This window comes from Globicephala melas, chromosome 3 (genome assembly GCF_963455315.2).
Source record: "Globicephala melas chromosome 3, mGloMel1.2, whole genome shotgun sequence".
Taxonomy (NCBI): Eukaryota; Metazoa; Chordata; class Mammalia; order Artiodactyla; family Delphinidae; genus Globicephala; species Globicephala melas.
In genome coordinates this window covers 157,561,637-157,573,752 of record NC_083316.1, presented here as the reverse complement: position 1 = coordinate 157,573,752, position 12,116 = coordinate 157,561,637, and the positions used below count along the sequence as shown (strand labels likewise).

Here is a 12,116-nt window from a genome sequence, read left to right as displayed (position 1 = left end):
GGATGGGCATGGTCCAGGCAGTAGAGGATGAGGTCTAAGTCCAGGCACTTGGGGGAGGAGCAGATATGCAGGGAAAGCCAGAAGCAGGTTTTGGGGCATGTTCAGCCTGAGAGGGCTGGACCCCTGAGGCAGGGACCTAGAAGCACCTTTGTCTTTAATGGGTTAAAGACAAAGATGACCGAGCAAGCATCCATGTACCGTGGGGTAGAAGGGCACTGAAGCTGGGAGAGAGAATGAAGTCTCCCCAGAAGAAAGTGGAGAACAAGACTGGAGACTGAGCCCTGGAGGCCCCCAACATCTAAGGGACAGGCAGAGGAGAGAAACCAAAGAGGTAGGAGGGGAAGCAGGTAAGCATGATGCCTCAGCAGTGGGGGGGGGGGGGGGAGGTCAGGAGGAGGGGCATAGCCCATGGTGTCAAAAGCTGCTGAGAGATTGAGCCATGCAGATCATGAGGGCGGAAACCTGAGAGTGGGGGCTGAGGACAGAGGGCTTGGATGCTCTGAATGTGGTTAAGCAGGGATGGGAGGGAAGAGTGGGGACCCCAGTCAGGATCCTGGAGGGAACAACTGGCACATTCAAATGGGACAATTTGAGGCAGGTTTGCTTCAGGGACCATATACAGCAGGCAGGGTTTGGGGAAACCAACAGGGGTTCGTGCAGCACCCCCAGCGAGCACCCCTGGAGAGCCATTACCATCTCCAGATCCCCCTGACCTGACGGGGAAAGGGGAAGGAAGGATGTTAGCAGAACTCAGGGAGAGGTTTGTGTGGACTATGTGGACAGGGCCTTTGGTCAAGCAACACAGTCAGCCGAGGTGGTGACCCTACAGGGAAAGATACAGGAGAATTAATATCTTGTTCTCTCCTCCCCCCCCCACCCCCACTTCATCTCTGCCAGTGCCTCCTATTGGCCAAACCCACCTGGAAGCCCGAGGACAAGGATGTCCGTTGATACAGTCTGTAGAGGTCAGCCTCTTGGGGCATAGAGCAGAGTGGAGAAGGGGAAGAACGGAGGGAGCAGTGCGGGGGGGAGATGCAGGGGAGAGAGACAGGAGCTTGGGGAAGGGCTGTGTGTGTGTGAGATGAGCGTTTGCTGCAGATTTCACTTTGTCACAGAAGAGACCTCAACCTCTGGCCACAGGAGGAGGTAATGAAAAGCCCTAGGAAGGTGCTCCCCTTCTCTGAAGCAGGAGGAAAGGTGGGAGGACAAGTGCCACACCTGCAGGAAGGAAGGAAGACAAGTTTCAGCAGCCAGGGAGGCAAGGAGGCAGTTAAAGGACATTGGAGTGTCATAGTTCAGAGGTGAGCTGGAGGAGGTGGGGTCCTGGGTGAGGCCATGGATGAGGAAGGCTGGAGTGGTCTGAGCCCAAAGCCCATGAGGCCAAGACCTCCATTGGATGTCCTGCCCAGTGGAGGGTCTTAAGGCAGGGAAACCACTGCCTCCACCCCAGAAGGGGTGGGGTACGGCCTCCCTGCTTCCCCTGCCCAGAGCGGCAGAACCAGTAGGTGCTTGATAACAGTTAAGTTCCCTTCTTTTCATTCCCCTTTCTTCCACATTCAGCCCTCACATCCACTCCTCCTCTAGGAAGCCCCACCAGCCCCCATCCCTTCCTCTGACTGAGCTCTGATCTAACGGAGGCCAGACATGTCTGTGTCCAGACAGGGACATCTCAAAGGCTGGCTCTGAGCAGGTTCGGGTCCCAGCTCCTGGGTCCTGCTCTTCCCCCGAGATGTGCTGGGTATATTCATTCATTCAACTGACAATTATTTTACCTACTATGGGCCAGGCTCTGTGCTAGACATTGGGGATTCAGTAGTCAGCAAGACAGAGGCCCACAGAGCTCAGAATGACGTGGGAGCCAGGTAGGGTCACATGGAGTGGTCGGAGTTGAAACGGAAGAGGCCGTAGGAGCCAGAGGAGACCATGGGAAACTGCAGGGAAGGTTCCCTGGGAGAAGAAATGGCAGTGTTATTTTTTCCAGCCTCGATCACATCAGCTTCCCCTGCTAAAACCCTTCAGTGGTGTCCACTGTACTTTTCATACAACCCCAGACCCTTTGGCCCCTTGGAACTTGGCCCCCATCAGCTTCCCTGAGCTCCCTCCCCTTGCTCACTCTGCACCCAGCATCCTGGCCTCGTTGCTGTTCTTCTTTTCTACCCACCCCTTTCTCCTCTGGGCCTTTGCACTTGCTGTTCCCTCTGCCTGGAACACGCTTCCAGGCTGTTTGCCTCGCTGGCTTGTTCTCCTCCTTCAGATCTTAGTTCTAATGTCCCCTCGTCAGCGAGGCCTATCCTGACCCCCTAGAGCTGAAATCTCTTCATTTCTCATGCACATTCTATAGTTCTTATTTGTTTGTCTTCTTGTTACTTGTTTGTCTCCCCTATCAGGGCAAAAACCTCTGTCTTTGTCACCTCTACCTATCATAGGGCCTGGCACCAAGTAGTTAACTACTCAGTATACGTTTGTCAAATGACTGAATGAAGGTGAGAAGAGCTGGAGGGTCAGAGTGAGCCGTCAGGTGAATGGAGTCTCCCGAATATGAGAAAGGTGTTCCTGGCAGTGGGCACAGCCTGTGCAAAAACCGGGAAGCCTGGGAGACAGGGAAGGGGAACTGGCAAGGTGAGGAGGGTGTCACTCTGGGCAGCGGGGAGCCAGGGAGGCAGTGCAGTGGCCTTGAGCCACTTGAGCATGAGAGAGCCCCAGGGAGGCAGTGGCCAGGATAGCTGGCTGGGTCTGCAGCCCACAACCCCTGGGATCCAGCCTTCCCACTGTTGCCCAGGCCCCATACCCACCAGCTCTCTCTCCTGCTGGTTCTTGTTGGGCTCCCATGGCCCACTGCCTGGGTGTGACAGCCTGGCCCCAGCTTCCATGTGTAGAGGACAGGACTGTGGTCCCAAGAGGATAAGCCAAGGGCACGTTCTCAGGTTCCCGGTCAGTGGGCCTGGGCCCAGCAGCTGTGTCTTGGCTTGGCCCCAGGTCCCGCATCCCTGGGGACTGAGCTCATTGAGGAGAAATGCAGTCCCTGGCCAAGGCAGCCGGCAGGGGCAGGGGAGACGGCTCAAGCCCACCCCTACCCCCACCACGTTGGGAACTGGGCAGCTGTCTGCTGCAAAGCCGTGGGAATAATTGCTCCGACTGTCCTGTCCCTCAAGGATCCAGACACCTTGGGCTATTCCGGCCACCGTGGCTGGAGGGCGGCAGAAACCTGGAGAGGGGACGCTCACCTTCTGCCTTGCTGAGTGGGTGCCCACAGAGTTTGGAGGCTTCAGAAAGGGACTGACACCAGTAGGGTATCTTCCTTTTGTCCCCACTCCCCCCATGCTGTACTCACCATTACTGCTCCCTCTCTGTCTCTGTCTGCCACAGACCAGGGGCCATTGGATCAACAGGGTAGCAGACTTTGGACTTCCTGCCTAGCAAAATGTGTGTCCAGGTTCTTGGTTGCTCCTTGTGACAGGGAGATCAGCACCTATGAGAGCATCTCTTCCAGCAGAAAGTCCTTTCTCAGATGGGTCAGGGGAGGAGCTAGCCCCCACTGCTGAAGACCCTATCTTTGCCCCCTGGACCCCTAGTCTCTGGACCCCCAGATCCCTAGAATGGTACTGAAGAGAGTGGTCTGGGCCCCCAGTGGTGGCTCTTCTGGGCTAAGCATCCCAACTCCTTCAGCCACTTCCAGAGTCACCAAACTCTCCCATGTTGCCCCCTTAGTGCCCACCTCATGCTGGGTGATGCCTGGCGCCTCGGGAGCCCCCAGTATAGAGGAGCAAAGAAAGAGCAGGATACAGACACCCCCAGCCCCCTGTGGACAAGGCCGAGCGGTAGGGCAAGAGGGCACTAGGAGAGCTGGTGGTGGGGAGCAGAGAGGGCTTCCTGGAACTGGAATCTTGAAGAATAGGAGTTCATCAGGTACAGGAATGGAGGACGGATAGGCATGCTAGAAAGAGGGACCAGCATGGAGAAAACAGCGGCATGTGCAGGAAGTAGTAGAGCATTCCCTATAACTAGAAGGAAATGCATTTTTATTTATTTATTTATTTTTGGCCACGCTGCGTGGCATGTAGGATCTCAGTTCCCTGACCAGGGATTGAACCCGGGCCACGGCAGTGAAAGCCTGGAATCTGGGACTTCCCTGGTGGTCCAGTGGCTAAGACTCCAGGCTCCCAATGCAGGGGGCCCAGGTTCGATCCCTGGTCTGGGAACTAGATCCCACATGCCACAACTAAGAGTCTGCATGCCACAGCGAAGATCTAGCATGCGGCAACGAAGATCCTGCGTGCTGCAACGAAGACCCGGCGCAGCCAAATAAATAAATATTTTTTAAAAAGGAAGAAAGAAAGGCTGGAATCCTAACCACTAGGACACAGGGGAACTCCTATGAAATGCATTTTTAAAGAGAATACATCTGCTGTGAGTTCCTGCTTGGGGAGGAAGCAATGCAAAAGGGTCCTTCTAACTAGCTGGGTGTCCCAGGCAGAAACCTGAGCAAAGGCCATGAGAGTGCAAAGCCTGCTGGGTGAAGATGGAGTTTGCCTCAGTGTGATGATGAAGGGGACAGGAGGGGCTGGAGAGGGGCTGAAGGCTCTGAAAGCAGGGCTGGGGGGCTTGGATTTCCTCCTGGGGTGACGGGCATGGGAAGGACTTAGGCGGCACCTGCCCCATGGGCCTGTTGACTCAGCACACTCACAGTGAGTAAGCCCTTCTTATTGTGCAACTCTTGTCCTTTTCTCTGCCCAGTCCCCACCCCCATTCCCACCCCTCTCACTCCACGTGGCCTGGAGTCACTCAGACTTGGGTTCAAATCTTAGCTCTTCCTCTAGAAAGCCTTCAGCAAGTCACCATAAGATGGGCAGATACCCACCCCCATGGGGGCTGACCCATAAGATGGGTGGATAGCTCTCCTCCCAGATGGAGGTTGCACTCATAAGTTGAGAGTGGCAGGACATCCTCAGTTCCTGTCCCCTGTGGCTGGGCTATCTGCCAGCCTCAGCAGGGCTGGGGGTCATCTCCCATACTGGGCCCGGTCAGTTGTGACTGTCTCCCACCTTGGTGCCCCATGCTTAGGCCCAGTGTTTAGCTGCCTCATGGGCGACGCTCAGGCTCCTCGGTTTCAGCACCTCACCCCCAACCCATTCCTCCCTGCAGCCTCATCACCGAGCCAAATACTTACAGGTCAGCCTGGCCTCTTTCTCCTCCTCCTCCTCCTCAGGGCCAGCCCGAGCCCTGAGCTGCCCACTCTCCCCTCCCTCCCGACTTGACTCTGCCCCCTCCTCTGGGTGCAGACCTGTCTCTGCTGGGATGTCTTTCTTCCAGTTCTGGGCTGAGCCCCTCTGAACCCTTCTCAGTGACGCCCTCCCTGGGGGAGGAAACTGTATCCCCAGCCTCTGGAACAAAGCCGGACATAGAGCTGGAGCTTTATATTTATTTGTTGAATAAATGAATGAATGAATAAGTAACCCCCCCTCCCCCAGCAGAGCCCTCACCGACCCCTCTGCATGCCCTCCCCAGATTCGTCCCTCCCTCTGGCCCAGCCCTTAAGCCCACAGTGCTGGGGGTGTCTGTGTCTGGTTTTTTCTTCCCCAGACTGAGAGCTTCTCTAGGGCTGGGCATGGGGCCTTTCTGGGGCCCCCATTCTTGCCACAGGGACAGAGCCCACTGCAGAGTGGCTTTGCAGTATGACTGATTTTGGAGAAGACAGTTTGATCAAACTGAGCAAGACTGGCTGATTGGCAAAGTTGTGTAGGGTATGGGGTGGGGCTGGGGGGTGGGTTGGACATTTGGGGTTCACACAGGGTAGTGAGGAGGAAGGGGTTGCTTTCAGGGAGGGCTGAGAGTAAGAAGGGTTGTGGGTGTTTGGTAGCACACGTGACTCCTAGCCTGTGTCTGAGGTCCGAGGCTGCAAAAATCGCCTAAGGCTCAAGGTCTGGCGGGGCCTGAGTTTAGAGTGTGTGAGTGTTTCAGATTTTAAGTCCCCAGGAAGCTCTGTGCATGCCTCTGCATTTGTGCATCCTGGCTGTGTGTTCATGAGCCTTGCAGGACGTGCCTGGCTTCAGTTTCGGGGTGTCGGGGGTGGGGGAGTATCTGTGTTTGCGTCTTGGCTCTGTGTGTGTCTCCTGCTCTGGATGGGTGTTGGGGAGCAGGGGTGATGTTCAGGAGGCTGGGTGTGTCTGTCACGCTGTTTGGGCCCGCGTCTCACCGCAGAGCTGGCCTGAGTTTCCAAGAGGGTCTTCGGGTCCCAGGCTGTGTGGGTGGAGGGTGGGCAGGGACCCCGGGAGGCCAGGCCGGGGGCGGGGGAGCTCAGGGCTGGCCCCGGGGCGGAGCGAGCCGCCCAGGGCTGGGGGCGGGGCTGTCCGGCAGTCTCACTTCAGCGAAGTTGGCGGCGCGGAGGCTGGCCCCGGACGCGCCAGGAGCCCAGGGAAGGAGGGAGGAGGGAGGAGGGAGGAGGAAGGGTCGCGGCCGGCCGCCATGGGGCCGGGGCCCCGGGGCCGCCGCCGCCGTCGCCTGATGTCGCCGCCGCCACCCCTGCCGTCCGTGCGGACGCTGCCCTTATTGCTACTGCTAGCGGGGCCGGGGGCTGCAGGTGAGGGGCCGGGACCTGGCGGGCGGGATGGGGTGAGTGGGTGGGGGAAGGGTAAGAACGGAGTGCCAGGCCTCCCCGAGACTGGGGCTGGCGGGCCTGGGAACCAAGGACCAGAGAGCAGAGAGAGGGAGCGCAGGAGCCCGGGGACTGTGTGGCAGTCCCGGGGGTCAGGGACCCAGAATTGGGAGTGGGGGCGAGGCAGGACCCCAGAAGCCCGAGGAACTGGGACCCAGGGGAGATCTGAGCTGGGAATGAAGGGACACAGGAGCCCAGGACTGGGAGCTCGAGGTGCGGGGATCAAGATTGGCGCGGGGGGTGGTGGTGCGGGGGCGTGGGTAACCAAGAATCTGGGGCTCTCTCACAATCTACGCCCGTCTGGAGTCCTGGGAAGGTCACGATTGGAACCCAAGTACCCCCACGTCGGGGACCCCTCACACAAAAGCCCCCCACCCTACTCCGAGCAGGGCTGGCCGGGCGGGGGGCGGGGAGGTGGCGCGAAGTTCTCGGAGCTCTAAACTCGGAGAAAACTTCCCAGGCCGGAGCGCGGCAAGACCCGGACCCGGACCCAGAGCTGGAGCTGGAGCCAGAGCTGCGCCCGCGCCCCTTCCCCCTCCCGCGGCCCCGCTCCCGCCCCTGGCTGCCAGGACCGGACGGCCCCGGGACCCCGTCCCCGCCTTGGGAAGGGAGGGGAGGGCAGGGGGCGCGAGCCCACGTGCTCCTCTCCGGCTCCGGCGCCCCCTCCCCGCAGCCCGAGCCCCTACCCAGCCTGCCGGGGGACCCCTCCCCTCCCCCTCCCCACTCTCCCCTCCCCCGCCCGGGACAATGGCCGCGCCGTCTAGACACCCCCTCCCCCCGGCCAGCCTCGCGCTTTCTTTGCCAGACAAAGCGGGACAGCGGCGGGGCCCGGGCCGGGGCTGCAGGGGTGCACCCCGTAAAGGGAGGCCTGGCCGGCAGGGAAGGGATGCGGGCCGAGTAGCCCGGGCCCTGGGTCTCTGGACCCTGACGTGGGGCTCAGCACTGGGAGGGGTGGGGGCTGCGGGAGGAAATGGGCCTCCCCAGCTCAGCCCCGGGGTCGATGGGGCAGGACCAGGCAGGAGCAGCCGTCCCCGCGAGGCCAGCGCACACCCACATGGCCTGTCACACATTCACAGGACACACAGTCTTGGGTCGCACATGCAGAGATGCGGACGTGCGCGTGCGCACACACGCACAGAGTACACCTGCAGAGGAATACACCCAGCTCACACAAGGCACAGACATACACAGCTCACATGGGTTCACACTCGCATGCACATACAGTGACACATGTTCACACATACCCTGCACCACCAGCCCAAGACCTCACACACACTGCCTGCACACACTCAGATGCACATAGATGGAAGGACATGCCTACACCCAGCTCACACATGCAGACAGACGGGCACATCCAACCCATACACAGACACACCCAGGCACACAGAGGTCACACACAGACACACAGCTATATACCCAGATACATAGTTCACATACATGGACACACAAAAAGTTTCAGTCTATAATCCTCTACATCCATGCAGGTCACGCAAACACACATGTGGCTCACAGGGCCCACAGCTCAGCAGGGCCCACGGCTTGTGTCATGTGGCCCCCAGTGTGAGTTCGCAAACACCCACGGGCTCCTGTCTGGGTAATAGTGTCCTGTCTGCTTGTCCCTTGAGGAAGGGGACAGAAGCCCTGTTTGGTGCATTCCCATGTCCAGCTTAATTTGTTCTATCTCTCCCTTTTTATCTGTCTCTGTCCATCTCTATCTCCCTTTTTAATCTGTCTCTGTCCATCTCTATCTCCTTCTCTCTGCCTGCCTGCTTCTAGTTTCCTCTTTTATGTCTGTCTCTGTTTTTCTAATTTTCCTCTTCCTCTCCCTTTCTCTCTCTCTCATACATGCACACACAGGCACACATGCACACAGCAGCCCCACACCTGCTGGCACACACAATTCTCCACTAGCTCACACCCCGCCACGCCCCTGACCCATCTGACAGGACAGTTCGACTGTGCCACACCCCAGAGGGACACAGCCCTCAGGGATGGCGACGCTGGACAGGGCAGCCCACATCTTGTGCCGGCTGCCCCTCCCTTCAATACAAACCCTATCCCTGCAACACCCAATGCTGGAGGCACATGGAGTACATGCCTTGGCATCTCTCCCCAGACCTAGCACACAGGCCTGCCCAGCTGGAGTAGATGCCCAACATCAGCGGAAGGAAGACCCATATGCCCCTAGGACTCCCCGCCACTGCCCCCTCCACAACCCCAGGATCTGGGCACACAGTCCCAGACCTCCCTTCAACACTCAGCAGCACCCTCACTTCCTGCCTCAGCACCCCCCCCCCCCGCATTCTGGCAGCTTCTGAGCGCCCACATCTGGCATAAGTCGGCCCCTCCTCCTGCCCACCCCTGCCTTGTGGTTCCCAGGGCTCGAGCTGGCAGGGACAGCTGCAGCCCTAACAGCTGGGGCCAGGGTGGGGGGCCGTGGGAACTGTGGATGGGGGGCTCCCAGCACTCGCAGAGACGCCCCCAGCCTGGCGCAGCTGTTGCCTGGGGGAGGAAAGGAGGGAGTCTCACTCTGGGCTGGGGTTCCTGGGTGCCTTCCTGACACCCCCAACTTCCTTCACCCCTACCCAGCGCCCTCTTGCCTGGATGGAAGCCCGTGTGCGAATGGAGGTCGCTGCACCCAGCTGCCCTCCCGGGAGGCTGCCTGCCTGTGAGTGCCTGGCTCTGAGCCATGAGTGGGCCCTGTCCGGGGAGGCGGTCTGTCTTCTCCCCCTGCCTCTGTGTTCATCACAGAGGCTTCTACCACTTCCTACATGTGTGTGGCTTGGGCAACCCCTTGTTTCCCCACTGAATGCAGCAGAGTTAGGAGCAGAGGCTCTGGAGTCTGCCTGGCCTGGGTTCAAATCCCATATCATGTTGCCGATGGCCTGAGACTTAAAACTCTTTAAGCCCCAGTGTCCCAGTCTTAAAAATGGGCCCATCTAGAAAAAAAAAAAAAAAAAAAATGGGCCCATCAACGCCAACTTCACAGAATTCTCTGCTGCCTGAGGTCTTGTTACTCAATCAACAAATTTTCAGGCACTAGTGACAGTGGCTTGGTAGTAGTGGGTACAGCATCTGCACATTCCCACATCTCAAGATTTAGTGGTGGGGACACAAGAGCCCTGATCTGCCACTTTCTTGCTGTGTGACCTTGAGTGAGTCACTTCCCCTCCCTCAACCTCACTGATCTGTGACACAGGGTGCTTCTCCTTGGCTTGTGACCAGAAGGGGCCCCCAAAATGCAATGTTGGATAATGCAAGGAAAGACAGAGGATTGCGGGAGCAGGGCAGGGCCGGGCCTGGGATATTGCTGAGCAGAGGCAGACGGAACTCAGTTTGAATTCTGGCCTCAAAGCAAGTGCTTTGAGCTCTCTGTGCCTTAGTTTTTGCATCTGGAAAATGGGGCAATAATAGTTCCCTCCTTTATGGGGCTGACTGTAAAGATTGAGACCCTTCCTATGGTGCAATCAGCATAGTGTTGGGCATTCAGTAAATGCTTAATAAATGGGATTATCATTATTAATAATGGTAGGGACACAGGAAATAGGTGCCATAAGGTGGAACCTCTCAAGGTTACGGGGAAATGCTGGGTTCCTTTCTATAATATTATCATTAGTAAAAGCAGCTCACCCACTAGCTGTTGATCGATTCATTAATGTATCCATTTATTCAGCAACATGTGTGCCAGGTCCAAGCTGGGTGGTCTGGGTTGACGTTAGAGCCCCTTTGAAGTTACACACGCACTTTGGAGCACCACTGTGGCTCACCTGGTTGAGCGGGTTCCTCGGGTTGGGACGGTGGGAGTCGGGGGTAAAGTGGGACCTTACCCAGAGCTAGTCATCTGGGAGGCGGAGCCGCGTGGCCGGGCGCCTGCGTTTGGAGCTCCGCGCCTGGAATGCTGCCGTCAGGTGAATGCGCCCGCGGCTGCCCCGCCCCTCGACAGGTGAATCACCGGCCCACGCGGCGGCCCGGAGCCCGGATCGCCCGGAGTGGAGAGAGCTCAGTCCCCAGACCTGGGCCGTGGGAAGCACTCCCCACGCCCCCCACCCCCAGTCTCCTTCAAGGTTCCAAATTCTCGTGTCCTTTCGGGGTCGCCCCAATCTGTCACCCCTCCATGGATCCCCCAACTCTCCCCTTCAAAGTAGGCTCTCAAACCCTTGTCTCTATCTCTTAGTGCTCGCCTCCCCAGCCAGTCCACCCCGCCAAGTCCGTGCTCCCCCCGCCCGTCTCCCGCAAAGCACAGGCGGTTGGGTGGGGCGCGGGCGAAGCTGGAACCAGCCAGACCGGTCGGCAGGGGCGCGAGGCGCAGAGCGTGGGAACCCGCCCGGGGCGCCGGGAGGGGGCCGCGCGGCCACGCCCTGCCTGACGTGGGCGGGGGGCGGTGCGCAGTTCTCGGCGCCTAGAGCAGCACTTCCTCTCCCGGCGAGCAGTCTTGGCTGCCGTCCTTGGCCTGAGGGCCTTGGGAGAGGGCGCTTGGGAGCTGGGTTCTCCCCTTCTTACACCATCTGCACCCGGCCGTGCCCCGACTTGTTTCAGTGGGGGCTGGGGTGAGGGGATCTTGTGGGTGACGCTAAAGGCTGAGTCAGCTACTTAAGTTTAGCCCCGAGCGACCTGCACAAGCCAGAGGAGGAACCGGCGCGAGGGGTGGGTAGCGTCGGGGGACGGGCCTGGACCCTTTTGTCTCTCCAAGCCCCTCCCTCTGACCCCACCGTCTGGAAGTTTCTGGTCTTAAGACCAACCCCCATATTTACCCGCACATTCAAGGTTGCCTTGGTGGGTTTGGAGGGGGCTGCAGGCTGAAGGACTTTCCTCCAACAAGAGGGCGCCCGCGTTGGTGGCCACCTCCTCCTCGCAACGGAAGGAAGGGTAGTTATGTGCCCCCAGGAAAGGAGTTGAGGATTGGTGGGGGTTCTCCTGCCTATCCATGTGAGAGTCCATATTCGTGAATGAGGCTATGGGTTGGTATCTGAGTATTTGCCAGGGCAACACATCGTGTTGGTGTGTCCTTCTGTGTATCTGTGTATATTTTGGGGTCTGTGTGTGCCTGGGAATCTGAGACTTTGCATTTCCCGTTTCCTCTACTCTTCCCCACACAGCCCCATGACTCCCTCCCTCACTGTGAAAATGTATTTGCCTTTTCCCCACCCCCATCACTATCCTCCTTATCCTGTGTCTTAGTTTCCTGTGGCTACTGTAACAAGTTACCACAAACTGGTTGAAACCGACAGAAATTTATTCTCGCAGTTCTGGAGGCCAGAAGTCTGAAATCAAGGTATTGGCAGTCACAGCCTCTCCAACGGCTTTAGCGGAGAGTCCTTCCTTCCCTCTTCCAGCTTCTAGAACCTCCAGGTGTTCCTCCAGTCTCTTCACACGGCCTTCTCTTTCTCTCAAATCTCCCTTTGCCTTTCACTTGTAAGTAAGGACAGTTGTCACTCAATTTTGGGCCCACCTGGATCACCCAGGG

The 12,116-nt window shown here is 58.4% G+C and overlaps 1 protein-coding gene across 1 annotated transcript in view; it reads left to right on the top strand.

Annotated features, from left to right (window-relative positions):
* Positions 1-6,422: 6,422 nt before the first annotated feature.
* NOTCH3 (notch receptor 3) overlaps positions 6,423-12,116 on the top strand; it is a 33,313-nt gene continuing 27,619 nt past the window's right edge. The window contains exons 1-2 of the mRNA XM_030880314.2: positions 6,423-6,577; positions 9,242-9,320. Coding sequence (XP_030736174.1) covers positions 6,463-6,577; positions 9,242-9,320 — 194 coding nt within the window. The 5' untranslated portion in view covers positions 6,423-6,462. The remainder of the gene's footprint in view (positions 6,578-9,241; positions 9,321-12,116) is intronic.